Source organism: Prosopis cineraria, unplaced genomic scaffold (genome assembly GCF_029017545.1).
Source record: "Prosopis cineraria cultivar Desert tree isolate PC_DT_omini unplaced genomic scaffold, ASM2901754v1 PC10, whole genome shotgun sequence".
Lineage (NCBI taxonomy): Eukaryota > Viridiplantae > Streptophyta > Magnoliopsida > Fabales > Fabaceae > Prosopis > Prosopis cineraria.
The window spans coordinates 1763337-1784985 of record NW_026555341.1 but is presented as its reverse complement, the minus strand read 5'-3'; the positions used below and the strand labels follow the sequence as shown (position 1 = coordinate 1784985).

The window sequence follows — 21649 nt, the reverse complement described above, 5'->3', positions numbered from 1 at the left end:
GCAGACAAAGGATGGTAGTGGACCATGTTCCATCCTAGAGATACTGGTAGATGTACCGACTAGACAATGCATTTAGTTTTTTTTCCCGCCAGAGTTTATTTTCCAACCGAGGACTTTTCATTCAGTTCACGAGGAATACACTGGAATGTATAAAATCTGATTGCTCCCATGCACGGTCGTCGAACGCACGCACATATATATGTTTTTATATATATATATATATATTGCAATTTTAATAGTCACTTGTTGGGCTTTTTTATTTTTGTTTTTGTAAAGATTAGGATTGTATTGAAAAAATACTTGTCATGATTTTATTAAGAAGTTTTTACAGTAAAATTATAAGGATTGTAAAGGCGAGGGACATGGACACGGATCAACAGAGGATATATTATTGTCTTGATTTAGTGGCAGCTACTGGAAGCCCTCTTAGTGCGATGCCCATGGTCATTGTAAATCTCCGTGCACGGTTGTAGTTATTTCAAAATTTGTCGGTGACAAAGTTGTTTTAAAATTTATTCTCTTATTTTCTCAAGGTAACCAATTTTGATTGACTATTGACTATGCATGTCAAATAAAAATGCCAGCAAACATTAAAAAATTGGAGGTTAATGTCTTTTCAATCCTTTAATCCTAACATTATTTGTTTCTTCACTATATATATATATATATATATATATTAAAATTTTAAATATTAACAAAATATTCTCAAATGTTAACATTAGTTTTTCTAAAATAACAATATATAATTGATATAAAAAATAATCATGTGAAACTAATACTGATTTTATAATTGAAGAACAAAAAAAATACACTTCTTAAAGTTAAGAAATCAAATTAAAATTTTATATAAAATTAGAGGATTAAAAGTACATTTTAATCAAAATTAAAACAAATTAATATTATATTGAACACAAGGCAAAAATGGAACTCAAAATAAATTTAAGGCTCAACAAGTTTTTCCCCCTTTACTTACTTCTTTTATCGGTTTTGTGCCTATTAAGCTCCGCAACACAAAATAATTAGCATTCTTTCTTTATGTTTGGGCGTCCCTTCACAAATCTTGTTAACGTTAGGGGTCGATTGGTGGGTGTCCTTTCGTATTATGTTTCAGGCGCAAGACTCATGCTTTAATTTATCCCAGCATATTTGTCCGTGTGTTACTGGGGCTATATTAAAAAAACCAGTTGATGGGGTGCTGACTTTTCAAGGTTGAGAAAATATTTAAAAAATGATTTGAGTTAAGCATTCTCTTCGTATGGTGGACCAGTGTTCTATATTTAGTACTAGTACGACTCCACCTCCTTGAATCACGGCGGAGGAATAGAAACCTACCCTTTGGTTTCTGATGCGCCATTTGGTTTTGTCGCATACTTGGTTAAGAATCCAGAATCATTGACGTTAGCCATTCAACTCAGCACTATCCTTTTGATGCTTAATCCTGCAACAGTTCCCTCTCTCTGCGAGTGCGATCCATCGCCAAGCTTTATATATATACCATCAGTTTTTGTCCTGTCATTTTTTCGCTGTAATTTTTCGTTTATTTTTTATTACTATGCTCGTCGTTATAATCTGCTTCGAAATCATTTAAATTAGTTTACACTGTTGTTTCTCTCGTAAGCCTCAAGCTTGCTTTATATCTATATTCACGTACTTTTTCAAGCACATTGTGATAAGAGATAAGAGATTCTCGTGTCACTTCCATGCACTCTTTCTTTGATGTTTAAGCAACCTTTTCCTTTGTGGACCTTTCGGCTATAATAATGATGCTCGGAACCAGGCAATGATAGTTGTATTTGACGATGGTGGGTAGATTATAATATATAGGAAATTGATCTTCAACGATAACATGGGGAGTTGATCATTCTGCTTTACTTACAGCTTACAACACACGAGAGTAATTCACATCAAATCATATATTTTACAAAGGAGGGATAACTAAGTAGGTAGCTAGATGCAGGCGCGATCACAACCACGTTCGCTTGAGTTAGCTGGCGATGGCCGTTTATTGATTACTACTTCTAATCTATAGGGTTTTCTAGTCCTTGATTCTGGATCATCCACAGCCTGCCAAGCATGGAAACAACTGGGTTAAATCAGACTTCAGACGCAGAAGCTACATATATAATTCCGAAAATGGTATTACAAAAAATGCTCTAGACTGATAGCGATTTACGCGCGCGCGCGCGCACGAAAAAATGATTATTGTTGAGGATTTCAACGACACTAAAAGCTGTCAATTTACATTTTTTCTCAAATTATTCCCAGGACCCCGGCATCAAGGAGTACTTTGGAGTAGAGCAAATTTGCAGTGCAACAGCCAAACTCATTCAGTATTACTATTTTATTAAATGTTCACAGAGAACGAACAGTTACTTTATATTCTTTAAATGCATCATTTTGATCAATGAGATTGACAGATTCTTTTGAACCGAGGAAGAACATTTGCTAAAGACCACTATGCAGTTGTGAGGAAAAAAGTGGTGCAATACCTGGGGTGTTTGACAGCAATGCCTTAGGTGTTGTTGCCGTTTGTTCTGTAATGGGGAAATGGGACTTGGCCATGCTCGATGCGATCAACATCTTCTTTGAGGATCTCATAGTGCCTTTTCACCTCCTCTACAGATTTTCCAACCACCCTGGCAATATTTTGCCACCTGTCAGGGGTTTCCCTATCATATAAAGCTAGGGCTTGTTCAAATAGTTTGTTCTGCCTTGGTGTCCATGATGAGGCCATCTGAAACTAACACGCTTCCGAGGAAGGAAGTAGAAAAATCGTATGAAAGGTTAAGTTGGTGATTTGAATACAGATGGAAGTTTACTGTCAAGGACAACGACTCTGAGTCGAGGGATGGTATGGGAAACAATGAGCAGGTTGGCTCCTTATAAATTGGAGGAAAAGTGTTTTGGTGGGGTTAAATCTGTTGGCGGAATATATCTTCCACAGGCACCAAAGATATTGTGACCCGGTGCCTTCTGAACCACAAGGCAAAGCATGATAATGGAGAGCAACTTGAAGAGGAGAATCAGGATCAAAGGACATGCCTTTTTCTTGGTTTAAGCAAATATACTCCTCACTGTGTCACTGCAAGTTGGAGTTGGACTATCCTTTCTACTCGACACGTAATGTGCAACAGCCAGAAACCACCTTTGTCTAACTTGGACTCCTGATGCTGGCATTACAGCTTTACAGCTTTATCTGTTAGCTCCTTGTGCAGGTGAAGAAACCTAAAACAATCAGCGTTTTAGCATAGTAAGATCAGAATTTTTTCATGAAAACTCGTGGCAGCTTCTTGCTGGAGGACTTTAAAAAGGGAATAGTTTGTTCTCATGGTAGCCTCAAAAAGCATTTGATTTGCCCTGTTTCATCAGGCAGCTGGCTCAATGAAACTTTTAAGAACTAATTAAACTGCATCATGAGGAAAAGATCGAGAATAGAATTCCATGTTGGTGTTGAAAATGAAAGTTTTCTGCTTATGTCATCAGTGCTTAATTTTGCGCCTCTAAATTTCTGTATTTTTTAATTGTCGCTTATGTCAAATTGTATATTAATGAGCTAATTTTACTTTTATTTGTTAATTACTACTTACTACCTAAACTTACAACGGATGAAAGTAATCAGATATACCGATTTTTAAATACCAACTGATTTATGTTCATGAAAATACCAGACTGATTTATGTTCCCAGGGATTAATTATCAGTTTGATAAAGAAGCAAGATATGGATTTTATCTGTCGATAGTCTCTTCCCATAAAAAAGACACCAGAAGGGGACTCAAAAAGAATGGAATGCTTAAACCATTGGACAGCTTCGTTCCTGCCCTGACTTGTAAAAGTCTTGTTATTACACTTCATTAGAAGATCTTTAGCAACATTTAAGGAACTTGTTCAGTTGAGAGACAGAGAACACGTGAGTTTACAGAATTAGATGTTTCTCTTCTATACTCCTAATTACAATGTATAGCATGGGTCCCTTATGAGGGTAGAACCATTGTTTTCTAATGACGTGTCCATTTAGCATGTCTCATTTCAGAGCTTCAATCTATTTTTAAGATTCTTGCTGGAGGATGGTATGGTTTTTTTAATCTGGTCAGTCAAAATTACAGAGCTGGGTTAATCTGTGGGTAAAAACAGAGGTAAAACAATGATTAGTTTGAACAGATTATAATGTCAGAATCCAGGAACAGCCCTTTCGTGACATCTTGCTGTACGTAGGTATATATGTCTTTTATGCAACTTTTCATGCTATAAATATCCAGTGTTGCATCCCAGCAGACCAGAGATGTGGTTTTAGTTTCTCTTTCAATTGAGTTTAATTACCACCGAATGATGCTGCTTTCTTCTTTATAATAATCTTATCATGTTTATTCCTTATCCCACAGGGTATTCGTTATCTAAAAAGTATACTTGGATTAGACGTATCGTGGCTATTTGTAGTAAATATACTATTATCTCTCTCAGAAGCCGCCAAGAAATGGTAATTGGAAATTGATCTTTTAAAACTTTCAATCTTGCAAAATCAGGGGATCGATCCAATTATCGTGATTTGGTCCTTGATTGATGAAAGTTAAGTATGTACTTTGCCTTTGATTCTTCAACTAGCCATCTTTATAACCGAGATGCGGGCAGAATTTTAGAGAGAAGCCAAATGGTAATAGTTGTGGTTTGACTATGATATCTTTTAGCAGAAAAGCACTCTGGATGATACTATATGAACGAATCTCTTCGTTCCACATAGATGTATAATGGTAGAGGAACCTTAGAATTCAGCCAACGCGTGTTCTGTTGGCTCACGCGCACATAAATTTTGCAGGATCACACTTGTTCATGTTTTTCTGTGGCAGTGTCGTTTTATTCCATTTTTGTTCAGGTTTGGCGTGTAAAACTATAAATATATACGGTACCCCAAGATTTTCGTCCTAAAGTTTATTCCAGAGATAAACGGGAATTGGACGGGGACGTGGATTTTTACTCTGGGATATGCGAAATGGAAGTACTGCGTTTGGCACACGGGGAAGGTCTATGCATCAACTTGTATGGTGTGACTTGGTTGCAGGACTGTGTTCTTTTTGTAGCTTGACGGGAAATTCTTCGGAAGGGCCCATGCCTTGCCAAGATTTTTAATGCAGACTCCAGCAATAAATTCCATCATGCAGGATGGTAGCCACCAATTAATGAGATTGTCAAAGTGGGTCTCTTTAATTTGCTTTTTTCGTTTTTGATCCTTCATGAAGCCACTTGCTTAACCCAAATACGAATTTATATATTTATGTGGTAGACGTGGGCAGAGATATTATATTGGTGGATACCACAAGAGCATTAGCATGCTGGGCAACTTGGACGAGAGGTCTAATGTATGTTGCAAGTGGAATCGTGGAGGCCGTGTTATGTTTTGGAGGAATCTAATACAAGATTACATTTACTGTAAATTACTCTGTTGCATGCTTGAAGGGTAAAGAATACGGAATTATGAAGTGTTGCTTTTGACTTCATGCCATATTGTCTGTGTGAGTTGGGAAGAGTGAAAGGAGGGCAAAATCATCTTCTTATTATCACTATGTGTTTTAGCCACTGCTATTAGAATCAGACTGGATCAGCCAGTTTGATCGAGAATCAATCAGGTAGCCATCTGAACCGAATGTGAATCTGACAAAATGAAGAGAATTAGCAGTTCAAACAAAATTTAATATTTTTTTAAAACAACTTCTTAACTGATTAAATGTCTTGTTTAATGATATAATTTCATCAAAGTAATTCTAAGATTTTAAAAGATTTGAGTAAGTTTAACAAAGTTTGTTTAATTTATTTAAAGTTGTTAATAGATCTTTGTGACCAAAGGGGGTAAGCTCAATCATCATCTAGAAACCAAGTACGTTAGAGGAGCACTTATTAGATGCAGGTGCCAACAATCTTTATTTTTTGATAATGTTGAAGAGCTTGGTGATAATACTGTTCATTATAATCAAGGTTTGTCTGGTTGTTGAAAAAAAATTGAATAAAATAAAATGAGGTGATAAAGAGAAGAAGTAATAGAACAGACGACTAATTAAATAGAAATATCATTTAATATTCTCCATCATTAATGACTCTTATCTTTCTATTATTCTCACCTTCTACTAATTCATCATCATATCTTGAATTTTTTATTCTTTATCAACATATTTCATTCAACCTAAACTCTAAACATGCGATGAAGAGCAGAAGAGGTGTTTTGCATATGGAGAGAACAATAATTATTCGGTCATGGAATGTTTGTCACTTCGCGTCCACCCCCAAGAAAGCCCTTAATAATGAATGGCGGTGGCTTAACTTTCGTTGCCTATTACTTGGCGTTGGAGTGACAAGCTAGTGTAGCCTTGCTCGTAACCCACAAATTACGTATGAATTGAAACGACATCTCCATTTACTGAACGACGACCGCGAGCCTTCCTTGGTCAATTGCCCCCCTATTCATCATCTCACACCTTGCCCCACCGATGCCCCTCTAATTCGTCGGGCCAGTGATCAGTCAGTATATGTGTTCTTCCTGGTCCACGCGCTTGTAGGTTATATGAACAAAAATTTGTGGGAAGGAATCTTCGAACGAGTGAAAGTTGGAGATTTTTGTTTTCTTGTTAGTCTCTGACAAGCATGGATATGCTTCGTGAATGAAAGATTTGTGGTCCCTTGCTTGTGATTTTCCATCAAGACACGAACCCGCAAGCAATGGAGTACAAATCGCTACGTCGTATGCGTCTAACATTCTTGTGAAACACCGCGTGCAATTATAAAAATTTTAATATTAAATTAAACTTTTTAAATTAAATTTAAATTAAATAAAAAATTTATTAAAATTACTTTATAACTTTTATAATTTTTTATTTTAATAAATTAATATAAAATAATATTTTAAATTTAGACCGTTCAGATTTTATTCAAATCTCATATCTTAAATAAGCACCGCATGCTCATCCAAGAGATGAGCAAGGAAACCATTTCCACTTGCACCCAATGTATCTGTCCTTGCATTGTTAGATTGCATCCAAAAAAGTCCAAACTCCACTGCCTTGAAATGTCCAAAATAGGTCCCATATCTTAACATTTCTACAAAATAATATTAAGGGAAAATAATAATAATTTTTTTAAATTATATAAATAATAATTTAATCTCTCAAAATGTTATAGTTTCAATAAAATATCGAGAGACCTCTTTATCAATAATTTTTTAGTGAAAATACTATTTTATCTTTGTTGAAAATAATAAACCCTAATCACAATTTTTATTTTGTAAATTACAAATGTTGAATAAGAAATCATAATTTATTAATTGTAATTTCTATTATTGAAAAACAAACATCAATCATAATTTTTGATTAAAAAATAAGAATCTTTTGTTTTATGAATTACAAGAGTTGAAAAAAATTAAAAATTTTTAAATGTAATTTTTATTATTAAAAAATAAGTTCTTAAAATAATAAACCATATCCACAATGTTTGTTTAAAAAATCACAACTTTTTTTTTAATTACAAGAATTAAACAAGAAATTACAAATTGTTAACAAGGGTAAAATAATTTTTTTAATTTAAAATTTATTAACAAAAAGATCTCAAGGAATTTTATTGAATCGTGACATTTTAAAGAATTAGATTATCATTTATATAATTTGAAAAGATTTTATGTCATTCTCCCTAATATTAAACTAGGAAAAGGAAAATTGTAGTTAAGGATTTGAAGAAAATATTATTTATTAGAAATAATTTTTAAAATAATAATTATTTAGAAGGGCCAAATGCTATATATAAATTTTCAAATATAAAATTACCCATAATCAAATTTCTTATATTTTTTTCTAAATACATCTCAAACTGAATTTGATGACTACTTTACGGGCAATGGTAAATGAACAGATAATATTGAAAACAAAAGCAAGTAAAAAATTTCTTTAACTTTGAAAATTCTCAAGTTTGAATATATAAGAGGAGTTAAATATCATCATGAATCATCAAATCAATTCAAGGCCTTTTAATTACTACCTACTCCTTTCGTTTAAAAATATAAAGTATTTTAATTAAATTTTACTTTTAATAAAATAGTTATCTACTGTTAAACTAATTTTATCTTTTCATATTGCTCATATTAAACACCCTACAATAAATATAAAATCGTTATCAATGGAAGCACTTTAAAAAAAATAATGATTACACCTCGAAAGATTAAAAATATTTTATATTTATAAATATTTAACTCCTTAAAAAATGTCTTGTATTTTTTAACAGAGGGAGTAACATTTATAGATGCTATTCGTCATGATTTGAGGATAAGCTTACATTTAAAGAATCTTTTTAAACTAATGAAAAAAATAAGATGCAATGAAATTTTAAAAGTAAATATTTTTTAAATTATATTGACTTAATTTTTTAAAAATAGAGATTTTAAAATTATATTCAATAAATTATTTCAAATTAAATATTTTTTAAATTGTATAGATTTAATTAAATTTAATACTGTCTTTTTATTTTTTATACTTGTGGAATTAAAAACTGTAGAACCTTATTTTAAAAATATTTTCTTGGTAACTTATGTAATACTTCAAGTTAATTTTAAAATATTATTAACATATTTTATATTAAGGTTATAATAATCAATTATACTTATTTTGGTCCTTCATCCTAATTTTAATTTTTATGGTTCTTTATGATAAATTTTAATAGGATTAGATCTCTCTTTAATTTTCCCAAAAACAAAAAATATTATGATTGTTCCTGTGCTTTAACTTGTGTAGAGCTTGGGTGAAACTTTTCTTTTTAAATGCAATATCTATCCTATATCGTATTTGAAATCCTAAATTTTTGTAGCTCGTTTGATAGATTGATTTTCAAAATATTTTGAATTTTTACCCTCACGATGTAAGGTGTCATAGAAAGCTAGTGAAACGGAGTTAAACAAGGAATTCAAGGTGCCTAATTTCAGATGTCGATTACTTAGCACCTTGGTGTCTAGAAATTTTATTGGAAGAATCATACCAAAGGCAAATGTTTTCAGTAAAAATATTTATTTACCTCTCATTTGAAATGTACAACTTTCTCAAGTCAATATACAATAAAATTTTCATATATAACATGATAATATCCATTCATCACACATGATCCATGCAATTTAGTTGAACAAAAATATACAAAATTTTTAAGTGCATGAACAATAGAATGCATGTATATAACACAATAAGAACTATTCATTAACAACATGATATCTGTTCATTATAAATAATTCACGTGGTTTGGTTAAACAATAATAATAGATAAGTTTTCCATATATTTCAACAATAGAATGTCCCTGTTTGACATGATAAGGGCCATCCATTAATAACATGATGTTCATTCATTATATATAGTTCATATGATTTAGTTAAATAATAATGTATAAGTTTTCAGGTGTATGAACAACAGAATATTTGTATATAATATGACAAGATTCATACATTAATAATACAATTTTCTTTTATTAGACATGGTTTGCACAAGATGTTATTTTCTCAAATGAGAGGCAACTGAATCATTTCACTATAAAATATATTTGCACATAAGACCTTTGAACTCAAATCAATTTGAAACTGAGACATGAATTTCTTTGATATGGGGTATTAGGTGCGCTCCATATTTTATTTGAAAAAATATCAATTAAGAATCAATGAAGCATATTTATATCAGCAAATGATCAGTAGATTCTAAAATTTTATTGTAGTCATTTGGTTTTTAATCAATACTAATTTTTTTATGTTAAATAACCAAATTTTTTCCAAAAATTTAAAATAATAAAAAAATTTGCTATTGGTCAAGGGAGCTCCAATGTGGGTGACACTTTTTTTTTCAATTGGTAAAAATGGTTAAGGTAGGTTTGATCCCACAATTTATTAACTACCTAAAAAGCAGCCACCAAGGCCATTTAATTGTATGTGGTAAAAAAATAATAATCCAAATTTATAAACCACTTTTATATTATAACATATTAGTATATTATTAATTTTAGAATGACAATTATTATTTTATTAATGTTACTTATTATCCAATATGTTTAATTATAAATTGAGAATTTTAAAATTTTATGTATTTTTTTGTTAAATTTTGAATGTATTTTTTCAATCATTAAATGATTGTTGTCGAAACACAAATGGATACTTATTGATGAATAACTAATACTTATACAATTAAGCTCATCATATCAATATTATATTTAAACTTGAATGAATTGTTGTTAATTTTAAAAGAGTTGTTGAAATCTAAATAAATACTTGTTAATGAATGACTAATACTTGTTCAATTAAGCATGTCTTATATGTTTTTTTAATGTGTTAAAACCTGAATAAATTGTTATTAATTTTGAATGTATTGTTATGAAAACTCAAATGGATATTTGTTATTGATAATTGAAAGTGCAAGTCTAATAGATCGAACAAGTGTATAAACAATAGATTTGAATTTTGACAAAAACACAATTAAAATTAACAACAATCTATTAAAAATTTAACAAGTTAAAAAAAATAGATAGGATGGGTTTAATTATACAATTATTAGTCCTTTACCAAATAGAAAAAGTGATAGGATGAACTTAATCATACAAGTGTTAATCATTCATTAACAAGTATTTATTCAGGTTTTGACAACAACTCATTTAAAATTAACAACAATCCATTCAAGTTTTAATAAATTAGAAAAATTGATAGGAGGTGATTAATTTTATAAATATTAGTATTTCACTAACAAGTATCAATTTAAATTTTGACAACAATCTCGAAATTAACAACAATTCATTTGAACTTTAACACATTAGAAAAAATGAGGAGGGGTTTAATTATATAAGCATTAGTTTTTATCAGTATGTATCTATTTGAGTTTTCACGACAATGCATTTGAAATTAACAACAATTTACTAAGGCTTTAACAAGTTAAAAAAAATGAATATGATGAATTTAATTGTATAAGTGTTTTTTCTTTATAAAAAAGTATTCATTTGAGTTTTAAATACTCTTTTAAAATTAATAACAATTCATTTGAATTTTAACAAATAACTAATAGGATGGATTTAATTATACAAGTGTCACTTATTCATCAACACGTATTCATTCACTTTTGACAACAATCATTTTGTGATTAACAATAATACATTCAAACCTTAATAAGTAAAATGCATGAAATTTTAAAATTTTTAATTTATAATTAATTATACTAACAAGTAACATTAGTAATATAATAAGTGTCATTTTAAAATTAACAACACACCATTATATCTTAACATGAAAGTGGTTTAGGAATTTGAATTACTACATTTTTTTATCTTGTCATATATAATTAAATAAGTTTGGTAGTTATGAAGCTTTGTCGGTGGTTAAGAGATTGTGAGATCAAACCTCCTTATACCTTTACCAATTTTTTTTTTTTTAATGTAACCAATATCAAAGCTCTAGTGACCTTCCTAGTGGCAAGGTCTCCACTGGCAATTCAATGATTGGTGATAATGAATTATTTTATATTTTATGAATAATTTAATCATTTCACATGAAAATAATATCAATTAAGGATTAAGATAATGCATTGAAATTTTTGAAATTAAAACCCTTGATTGATATAAATATATTTTATGGGTCTTGGATTGATATTTTTTTCACTTTATTTGAACTGATTTGACAAAAATTCTCCCGCTCTGTGCATTTGTTTTAGTTTTACGAAGTCATATGAAAAAAAGAAGAGAAAAAAAGAGAATGAAAAGAAAGTAAAATACTAAAATGTAATTCGATGACGTACGGACGACAGAGCTCACTGAGGCACTAATGCAATAACATCGAATCATGGATGATGACGATTGTGACGACAGCGTGGCCCCCAATGTCTCAATAGATGACAAAGTCGGCGGGTCCAAATGTCAGCCGCCATTAGTCAACAAACGACGTCGCATACCTCGCCACTGCATCAACATTGAAAGTTCACAGTCTTTAGACTGTTTTAATCTTAATGATGCAGATTTTCAATTTTTTAATTAATATATTTTGAATAAAAAATTATTTTTTGAAAAAACTGAAATTTAAGAAATTATTTTTACTTTCAGTTTAACATCTATTAAAATAACTTTTTAAAAAATAATCAGAAAAAAAAATTATAAATCTAAACCATTTAAATTAGATATTACAAAAGTAATAAGCTTTCCTTTTTCTTTTTCTTTTTTTTTTATTTGATAAAAGCAATAAGCTCTCTGTACTCATGTGTACAATGACCACTTAAAGTGATTGCCTCGTCACAGCCACGTCACTTAATCACTGCGAGACGAGAGGTCGGACCTACGTAATCGCTCATCTTTTTGGATGCATAGTCGACGATGATCACAGTCATCACAACCATTGCTACCCAAACCACAAGCCATAGAGATGGCGGGTAAAGCTTCCTGTTTATCCTTTAGTCCTCTCGGTCGAGGACGACGACCCATAAATTTTAGATAATATCGTACGTTGACGGGTCTCCGTCTCGTCGCCTTCCTTGAACCCAAGATTTCTGCTACTGACAACAACTGGCTTCCTCTTATTGGACGCTTGGGGCTCAGCTTTCATTGAACTGCTGGGTTCTCTCTCTCATTCCCCTTCAACCCATTATTACAGTGGCTAATCATGATCAAATATTCAAATCCTTTGAGAGGCTAACAAAAAGCCTCGACACTCTGTTTCTTCTTATATATCATTCCGTCTGGGTTTTTGACTCCATGCATGCAGGTTTGTGGTTTCGCTGTTGGTAGAGTCTGGGTTTTTCCTCGATCATGATTCTCTGGAACCCTTGCTTCTTGTTAGCACTGCTTATTTATGGTACAACTGCTGCACCAAAGACGCCATGAAGGACCGAGTTCTGCTGCTTTAAAATTAGCGAAAGTTCGGCGATGTTTTTTTCTGTTGAGGAACTGTCTAGCGGTGTAGCAATCTGTAGTGGTCTGAACACTTGAGCCGAATTCTGTTTTACTGAAAGTGGAATTAAGATATGCGTATACAATAGGGTAGTGGCATATATGTTGGTGCATAGTTGCTTGGAGCTCTCTCTGGAATTCTTCTCTTAAGCTAGGATATCCTCTTCTTCCTATTCCTCTGCTTTCCCCACATTGGGTAATTATCTTCTCCTTTTGCCGAGTATGGTGTGCAGAGATGCATGCTTCTGTTTGTTCATTTACAAAGATACACCGATGAAGGATTGAGTTCTTATTTTTTTTCGGTGTATTTTATTGACATCTTGGGCTTCCACTAAAATTCGGGCAACGACATTTAATTCTACTGCATGGAGCTACTTAGCTGACATAAATCCGTCGTGGCTTTTGTTCTTATAACATTAAGGATACATAACCTTATGATGCTGCCAATTTATACATGCATATATGTATGTATAATATTTGCCTTGGGTATACTAAAATTCATATCATATATTATATATTAAAACGACTCAAAAACCCGTGCATACGCAACTAATTATTGCGTATATTTCTGCCACTTTAATTTACTTCTAGTTTGCTATGTTGTGAGATGAATACTACCTGTTGCTGTTGTAATTTACTCACTTTTGGTAAGCCTTACAATTTCAGCATGCAACTTTCCACTTAGTAGTTCAATCTCTCAGATGTTCTCAAATCTATCATGCGGCGGTTGCATCAATAATAGAAGACATTTTATGCAAGAAGGGCATTCACCTGCTTTTTGTTCTCAAACTAATTATTGCGTTTTAATAGAATATATTTTATGCAGCGTTTTAATATCATATATTATTTATTAAAACGACTCAAAACCCCGTGCATTCGCAACTAATTATTGCGTATATTTCTGCTAATTTAATTTACTTCTAGTTTGCTATGTTGTGAGATGAATACTACCTGTTGCTGTTGTAATTTACTCACTTTTGGTAAGCCTTACAATTTCAGCATGCAACTTTCCACTTAGCAGTTCAATCTCTCAGATGTTCTCAAAGCTATCATGCAGCGGTTGCATTAATAATAGAAGATATTTTATGCAAGAAGGGCATTCACTTGCTTTTTGTTCTTGCTCTTTCTAGTTGGCAGCTTTAGGACGCTTCAGTAAATAAATGGTTACTGGTACCAGTGAAGTAGCACACAAGCTGCCAAATCCCTGCTCGTTCAAGGTACACAAATTTAGAGAACGGAAAAAAAATTGCCGCAGGCTTTTATTTAGTCAGTTATATAAATATTTATGTTTATCTTTCTATTGGTATGCTTAAATTGACAGTATATTTTCCAAGTCTGTCAAAGGTTGCTCCTTTCAAATTAATTGCCCTATCTTACTCGACATAGAGGGGAAAAAAAGGAAACTGACTTCTTTTTTAAGGATTTCCCGGTACATGTTCTACTAAAATTGGATTTGAGAACAAATTATTCTATCAATTGAAGTGAATGATTCCAGGTGCATCATGCAATGTGCATGGAACTCATGAGATTAGTTGATAGAATCTCAAAGATATTACCAGATCTAGAGGCAACACGACCTCGATGCTTGTCGGGAATACAGTCTCTGTGCTCTCTGAACACTGCGATTGATAAGGCCAAACTCCTTCTGCAACATTGCTCTGATTGTAGCAAACTATACCTGGTGAGTACTGAGTAGCTTCCGTCATTGTGGCCGAAGAAATCTATAATTGTAAAGCCTTTTGTTTTCTGATTTAATAAAGTCAAAACATTTAAAACAGCGTGGGCCTACCTTTTTGTGAACAACTTCATTAATTAATTACCATTTTGGTGGTATGGTTAAATGGAATTAATGTTACTTTCAGGCATTCACGGGACATACGGTCCTCTTAAGATGCTTAAAGGCAAGAAATTCTTTTGAGAAAAGCTTGGACAAAATTCAGAGTATGGTTACAGTTTTATTGGCGGCAGAGGTTTGTTAATTACCAAGCTTTGATCCTTTTTTTTTTTTTGGATAGGTTCGTTATAAAACAGAATGCACATTAACTAGTGTCGTTTGATGTTCTTTTCTCTGATTCCTTATCTTTATATTTTGACACGTTTGGAGCCTTGTATGTTGTTCTAACTGGCACTGTAATGTTGCTTTGCAGGTTTCTCAAATAATTGATGATCTGGGATGTGCGACGTTTGTCCTGGAATCATCCGAAGAAGAGGCTGGGAGGGTTGTGAGAGAACTGCTGCAGAAAAGTCCTTCGACATCGGATTCAACCGAAGATTACGAGATTAAAGCTCTTCAGATTGCAGCAGCAAGACTTAATATTACATCCCCAAAGGCCATCTTAATAGAGAAAAGATCTATTAAGAAGTTGCTAAATAAACTTGGGCCAAATGAACCAACGAAAAAGATGATCTTGAGGTATCTTTGGTATCTATTGAAAAAGCATGGAAACCATATCATGGGAGGGAAAATTGGAAAGGTCCATGCTCTAAGCAATGAACCAATTGCAACTGATAAATCAGCTCACAACCATGAGTTGAGCAGAGCTGTCTCCCCTGAGGGGTACAGGTGTCCGATATCTTCAAAGGTGATGTACGATCCTGTAGTCATTGCTTCTGGGGAAACATATGAAAGGATGTGGATACAAAAGTGGTTTGATGAAGGTCATGATACATGCCCAAAAACTGGGAAGAAATTGGCCCATATGTCTTTGACACCAGATATTGCAATGAAGGACTTAATATCAGACTGGTGCAGAGATAATGGTGTTACCGTTACTGACCCTCGCAGGCGAGCAGCATATTTCAACTCACGGGAATCTTCCTTTGCTTCCATTAGGAGCTTTAACGTTTCTTTGAATAAATTACACTTACCAGTGGATCTTAGTATTGTGTCACTGGGATCAACAGATAGTTATGATTCAGATTCCTCAAAGAATTTACCTGCTCATGACTTAAATTTAATGCTCATAAGATCTAATGACAATTCTTACATACATCAATCTCATTCACACATAGATGGTGTAGATTTAATGCTTTTATCTCAGTTCCCCGACCTTCAATGGGATTCTCAATGCAAAGTCATTGAAGATCTGAAAGTTTGTTTGAAGAGCAATTGCCAAGCTTTTTGTTCTTTGTCGTATGACGATTTCATTGAATCACTCATCAAATTTCTGAATAATGCATATGATCTGCAAGAGACAAAAGCTCTGAAAGCAGGAGCTCAGCTGCTCTTTGAATTTCTGAACAAGCACAGGTATTTCTTTCTTTTTTTTCTTTTTTTCTTTTCCTTTCTAGTGCGACAATGCGTTGTAACCGACTTGGCTGACACTTATGTACTTCTAAAACAAGTAGGGATTTAAACTAACAAGGAAAGCTTGTTTTAAAGTTTCCATGCAGTAAGGAGGTTTTAACTAACAATGAACATGATATAAAATTTACGTATGTTATAAAGTTTTCTTGTAATCAGGAGGATTTACAATACCTTCTTTTTAGTTTCTTGCTTATACATTAAGATTATTGTATCGTTCAATCTAAAAGACTGAATTTAGATGGTCGAAACATAGTGTTGTCTGACATTATTTGAATGACTTAATTATGGTTTTCTTCCAGAAACAACCTAGTATATCTAAGTGATGATTCGTTCAGTATGTTGGGCAATCTTTTTGACTCACAAGTTAAAGAAGAAGCTCTTGCCATAATGGAAAAACTGTCCGAGTGTGAGCATATTAGAGCTAAAATGGCAGCATCCAGTGCACTCACTCCCATTTTAAAGATCCTTGACTCGGGGAGCAGAGAGCTCCAGCAACAATCTCTTCGAATATTGTACAATTTGTCCTTCAACAGTGAAGCTTGTCGCCACATGGTCCCTCTCCAGTGCGTCATCCCAGGATTACTGCCATTTTTTAAAGATGGGACTTCGTTAAGATACTGCATATGCATGATGAAAAACCTTTGTGATACAGAAGAGGGCAGGGTTTCTGTTGCCAAAACCGAAGGATGCATATCTGCTGTTGTTGAAATACTTGAGACTGACAGTGACGAGGAACAAGAACATGCATTGGCTGTCCTACTCTCTTTATGCTCTATAAGTTTGGATTATTGTCGGCTGGTCATGGAACAAAGGGATTGGGTTATTCCCTCCCTTTTCTTTATCGCGCAAAATGGCAAAGACAAAGGAAAGGCGAGTGCATTGAAGTTGATCGGACTTTTGACTGATATTGTAAGTGTTGAAAATGAAGAATGCTTGAAATCAACTCTCAGCACTTCTCAAGAACGTAACCATAGCTCTCAACAAAAGAAATCATCAAAAATATCAGACTCTTTCAAGAAGTTTTTGGTCGTGTGCTTTACAGGCAAGAGATGAAACTGAATCCTTCTTCATTTCAGTCCCTTCGATATTCTTGAGATCCTCAGAAACGAACCAATGATTAAGGGCTATACCAGAATCGTTCTGGTTTGCCGGAGCCCTAATCTCGGTAATTAGGTTGGTATGGGCCATGGCCTTCTTATAGTAATCTCGTCTACAGCACTTATTCCCCATTTATATCTACGCAATGGGCATGTTTGCTACCCAGTAACTGCATGCCGTGGGATTTATTTTTCTTCTAATATTCAATTGGTCCTGGACGAATGTATCATATTACTACATGGAATAAGTTTGTGATAAGCAGGGTTTGTGAAAGCATATCAAAGCCTTCCAAATCTCCCCCCCCCCCCAACAAAAAAAAAAAAAAAACACACACACACACACACACACACAACTAAGTCAGATTCAACTTTCAAGCAGAAGTTTCTCTTTCTTTAGTTATCTTATATGAAATAAATTTGACTCATTTGGTGCAGCCAATATAGATATTAGAAACTTGCGATATAGAGCCTAAAACACAAATTGTGGAGAGACAATTAAGGTAGGGTGTACGTAAACGCAGGACCTAATTCATATTATTTGGAAATACATATTCGTTTTATATGAACAGAATTTTTTTTTATTTTATTTTGGCGGTTGGGGGCGCGGGAGACCTATTTTTATCATTCAGCAACTAAAACTAGATTATGATCAAATCCTGACACAGCCTGCTTAACTTCACAGCCTTCTAAGGAATCAAGATAAAATGGCTCAGTTTCGTCACTTGAGCTTCCTGATCCTAGCCTGCCATTCCTTCCGGAGCCCCAAACCCACAAGTCTCCTTTTGATGTAAGAACCAAGGAATGTGCTCGCCCTCCTGACACTGAGATTGGATTTTCTCCTTCTAACGCCTCAACCAAAGATGGGAGGTTCTCTGGCCCAGACCTTCCAAGTTGACAACTCTGGTTCCATCCCCATGAAGCAACGCTTCTAGTTCCTTCACTAGCATCATCTGATGCAGCAAATCGGCATATTGCCAGAGAATGGCCTAGCCCTGATGCTATAGAAATGGGGCATAATATTATGTCAACTGGAAAAAATCCCAGATCTTGTCTCACTCGGCCCAGCTGTCCATATATGTTGCTTCCACCACTTAATATGGTATGGTCACCTAACATTAGATAACCAAAGCTTAGAAGGAAAAGCATGCTTCTCAAGCATCCACACAAAGTTATGAATAGCAACAAATTTTGGTCCCCAGAAGATATACAGATATACCTCACTGTTCAATCTTTGAATTTATCCTTCACACGAGTTAGTCCTTCCTAGTTTGTAACTTGCCATATGTTAGTCTCTCAATTGCACCAAATTGTATATTTGCTCAGCTTGAAGGACACACTCAATCTCACGCGCAATAAGTTACTAAAGTTTGAGGGACTAATTTGAACAAGAAAAAAAAATTCAAGGACTACAGCATAATGAGGTCTATTTTTCAGGAATCAAGTTGTATATTTACTTAAAAAATGAATGTAGATAGATGCCTGTTACTTACAGCAAAGAACTAGGGAGTGATCAAGCCCACATGCAATGTCTACAACTTCAACGCCACCAAGTTCTTCCACCAAGCAAGGTTCCCATATTATTGGCATGTTATTCTCTCTCTCCATTGCTTCTAAAACTCGCTTTTCAGCAACTTCCAGATCTGAGCTCGAAAGTTGTTGTGTATTTTTAAAGATGTCATCATTGGAATCCAGTGGGGATCTCTCCAAGCCTCCCATTTTTCCTAGTCTACCATCAGCTGAATAGCCCCAGCCAAATAACTTTCCATCCACAGTCTGGGCAAGAGCATGACCCCAACCAAATGATACCTATCAAAAGAAGTAAAAATAAGTAAATACTTAAACTTGATGTGCAGATTTACATCTATAGTAAATTGGGAAATAAACAGACCAACAAAGTCATTAAGAAGACATGCGCCAATTGGGTTTGATTTCAACCCCACGTCCCCCCTCTTCGCCCCCTCTCAACCTCAAGGCCTTGGGCCTTCTATATGACAAAAGATGTTGGACATATTTTCATAGTTCAGTTCTATTCTACCTTGAGAATGTGAAATTCACCTTAACCACTTTTTCTCCTGCAAGAGCCTGAACTTTGGCAGGTGCAACAGCCTTGATGATATCTTTCCCAAGACCTAATTGGCCACGTTTAGACTTTCCCCACACCCACAAAGAACCATCATCACCAATAGCTGCAGACACAACGCCAGATGCAAATGCAGCACACACGTTTACCTGTTCTAACCCCAATACTTTTTTTGGCTCGTTCCACGATTCCCTGCAAAGATTTCCCCCAGCCAGTAATTTAACTTTCCCTCGCAGACGGAGAAATCCAAAAATTAAGAAACAAATAAAAACTTATCTCAATGTCACAGGTTTTAGGCACTCTTAATTACCATAATATACAGTGAATATTAGAATCAAGTGAGTCCCGTGGTTGATAGTTCCAACATATGCAGAAAATTATCAACTTGAAACTGTTTCATTCAAAAATTCTATTGCATAGTTTAAAGCAAAACGCAGGCATTCTTCATAAAGTAGCAATTTTTTGGGCACTCTCATAAGTGTCATACGTACAGGGCATATTGGAAGCAAATGATTACGTTGATAGTTCCAGCATATGCAACATATATATATATATATATATATAGGGGACAACTATATTTTGCTAATTCATACAATAAACAGAGATATTTTCAAGCACAAACCATAGAGAGAGTAAAATTCACCGAGGGGAAATATCATGTCCAAGCTGAACTTCGCTGTTTCTGCCCCAAGCCCAGAGGTGGCCGTGAGAAGTGACGGCGAGGGAGTGATAGTGCCCGGCGCTTAGGCTAACGATATCTGAAGGTAGACCCGGAACGCGGGTAGGCTCGTATGCGTCTACTCCAATACCTATTTTGGAAGAAGGCAAGCCCAGAGCGCCCTGGCTGCCATCTCCAAAGCTCATCACGGTTGCTCCGCCGCTGCTCATACGCCTTTCCTCGTGTAGACGGAGAGGATGGACCCCACCAGCACTCCCACTCCATTTCTGACAGGCAGCCGCAACTTTCAGTTTCAGCCTTGATCTCAGCATTTTCTTCCCATGAGGCTACCCTACCCCCGGCTGCACCTGCGCCTGTCCGACGCTCACGGCTTTGTCCCTGGCCGTCAAGCCCACTAGCCCAGCTGTACAAAGTACAAACTGCGAAACAAAGTTGAATCCACTGAGAAAATAATTAGGGAGAATATTTAATAAAACGACTTGGAAATTATTAATATTCTCCTAAATAATTATATTTTTTTTATTTCGTCACCTGTTATCTTGAAAAATTTAAAAATATTAGCCAAGATTTTAGTATGACTTAATTTGACTCCTTTAACAATGAAACCAAGCATAAAATTACATTTAATTTATGATGAATATTTATATATCTTTACAGTTTCATTTAATTTTAAATTAATTTTTTATAATTTATTTTATTTTAATTGAACCTTATAATTTAATCAATTAAAATTTTTAATTCTTAAAATTTAAAATTCTTGAATTTTTATTTAAAAAATAAAAGTAAAAACTTTATATTTTTATCAAATAATTATATAATTTTAGAATTAATTACATAATTTTTATAACTGGAAATTTATATGACTGAATTATTTTTGAAATAAGTTTATACATATATAATTTTCATAAAAAATTAATAAAAGTGTATTAAACTGATTTTTTATTTTGGCTGAAAACATTAAATTTAATTTTCTGCAAAATCCAAGAATATTTTTATATTGTAAAATTTAATAATTTATTATTTATTTTAACTCTCAGGGGTTAATATATATATAATAGATTAAATTATAAGGGTTTAATTAAAATAAAATAAATGATAGGACCTAATTTAAAATTGATCAAAACTGTAAAGACCTGCAAATTAATTTTTCCTTTCTTCATTTAAAACTTATTAAAAAAATAGCATGCACTATGCAATGATACATATAATAATACTCCTTTCATTTTAAATTATAAGATATTTTTGAAGGATATTCGACGTTTTTAAATATGAGATACTTTGATTAAAATAAAATTTTATTAATGATATTTTTTTAATAATATCCTCCCCATTATATTATGTCCCCCTTATACTCTTTCATAAATGGAGTATTAAACTAAGAATATTTTTAAATATTTATATTTTTTTTAAAAAAATAAAGTTATAAAGTGTATTTAGTAAATTTTATTGGTATATGTAATTTTATTTAAAAATTTTTTATAATGTAGGACGGATGGTGTATATATTCCTTCATAAAAAAAGTATTAAATTATTATTTATTTTAAATATTGATGGGGAAAAAAACAACCA

At 33.3% G+C, this 21649-nt stretch overlaps 2 protein-coding genes across 4 annotated transcripts; one reads left to right on the top strand and one right to left on the bottom strand.

Moving 5' to 3' along the window:
• The first annotated feature begins 12367 nt into the window (after positions 1-12367).
• LOC129322186 (U-box domain-containing protein 5-like) lies at positions 12368-17645 on the top strand. 3 transcript variants are annotated; one of them, XM_054968318.1, is made up of 6 exons: positions 12368-13113; positions 14048-14134; positions 14413-14598; positions 14780-14887; positions 15065-16167; positions 16524-17645. In XM_054968318.1, exons 2-6 carry the CDS (start codon positions 14078-14080, stop codon positions 17275-17277), a joined length of 2208 nt encoding a protein of 735 aa, XP_054824293.1. In that variant the 5' UTR covers positions 12368-13113; positions 14048-14077; the 3' UTR covers positions 17278-17645. The 3 variants fall into 3 exon arrangements, with proteins under 3 accessions (XP_054824293.1, XP_054824291.1, XP_054824292.1); XM_054968316.1 differs by having other exon boundaries at positions 13917-14134; XM_054968317.1 differs by having other exon boundaries at positions 13584-14134.
• A 184-nt stretch (positions 17646-17829) lies between these two features.
• On the bottom strand, positions 17830-20498 carry LOC129322188 (uncharacterized). Its single transcript, XM_054968319.1, has 4 exons — positions 20045-20498; positions 19377-19593; positions 18812-19127; positions 17830-18430 (listed from the first exon to the last, which is right to left on the bottom strand). The coding sequence occupies exons 1-4, from the start codon at positions 20389-20391 to the stop codon at positions 17943-17945; spliced, it is 1368 nt and encodes a 455-aa protein (XP_054824294.1). The 5' UTR covers positions 20392-20498; the 3' UTR covers positions 17830-17942.
• Between the last annotated feature and the right edge of the window lie 1151 nt (positions 20499-21649).

Coding starts and splice junctions, on each gene's coding strand:
- LOC129322186 (XM_054968318.1), top strand. CDS start 14,078: ATGGTTACTGGTACCAGTGAAGTAGCACACAAGCTGCCAAATCCCTGC. Junction 14,135..14,412: donor CAAATCCCTGCTCGTTCAAG/GTACACAAATTT, acceptor GAATGATTCCAG/GTGCATCATGCAATGTGCAT. Junction 14,888..15,064: donor CAGTTTTATTGGCGGCAGAG/GTTTGTTAATTA, acceptor GTTGCTTTGCAG/GTTTCTCAAATAATTGATGA.
- LOC129322188 (XM_054968319.1), bottom strand. CDS start 20,391: ATGCTGAGATCAAGGCTGAAACTGAAAGTTGCGGCTGCCTGTCAGAAA. Junction 19,594..20,044: donor GGACATGATATTTCCCCTCG/GTGAATTTTACT, acceptor AAATCTTTGCAG/GGAATCGTGGAACGAGCCAA. Junction 18,431..18,811: donor TCACTCCCTAGTTCTTTGCT/GTAAGTAACAGG, acceptor ATCTAATGTTAG/GTGACCATACCATATTAAGT.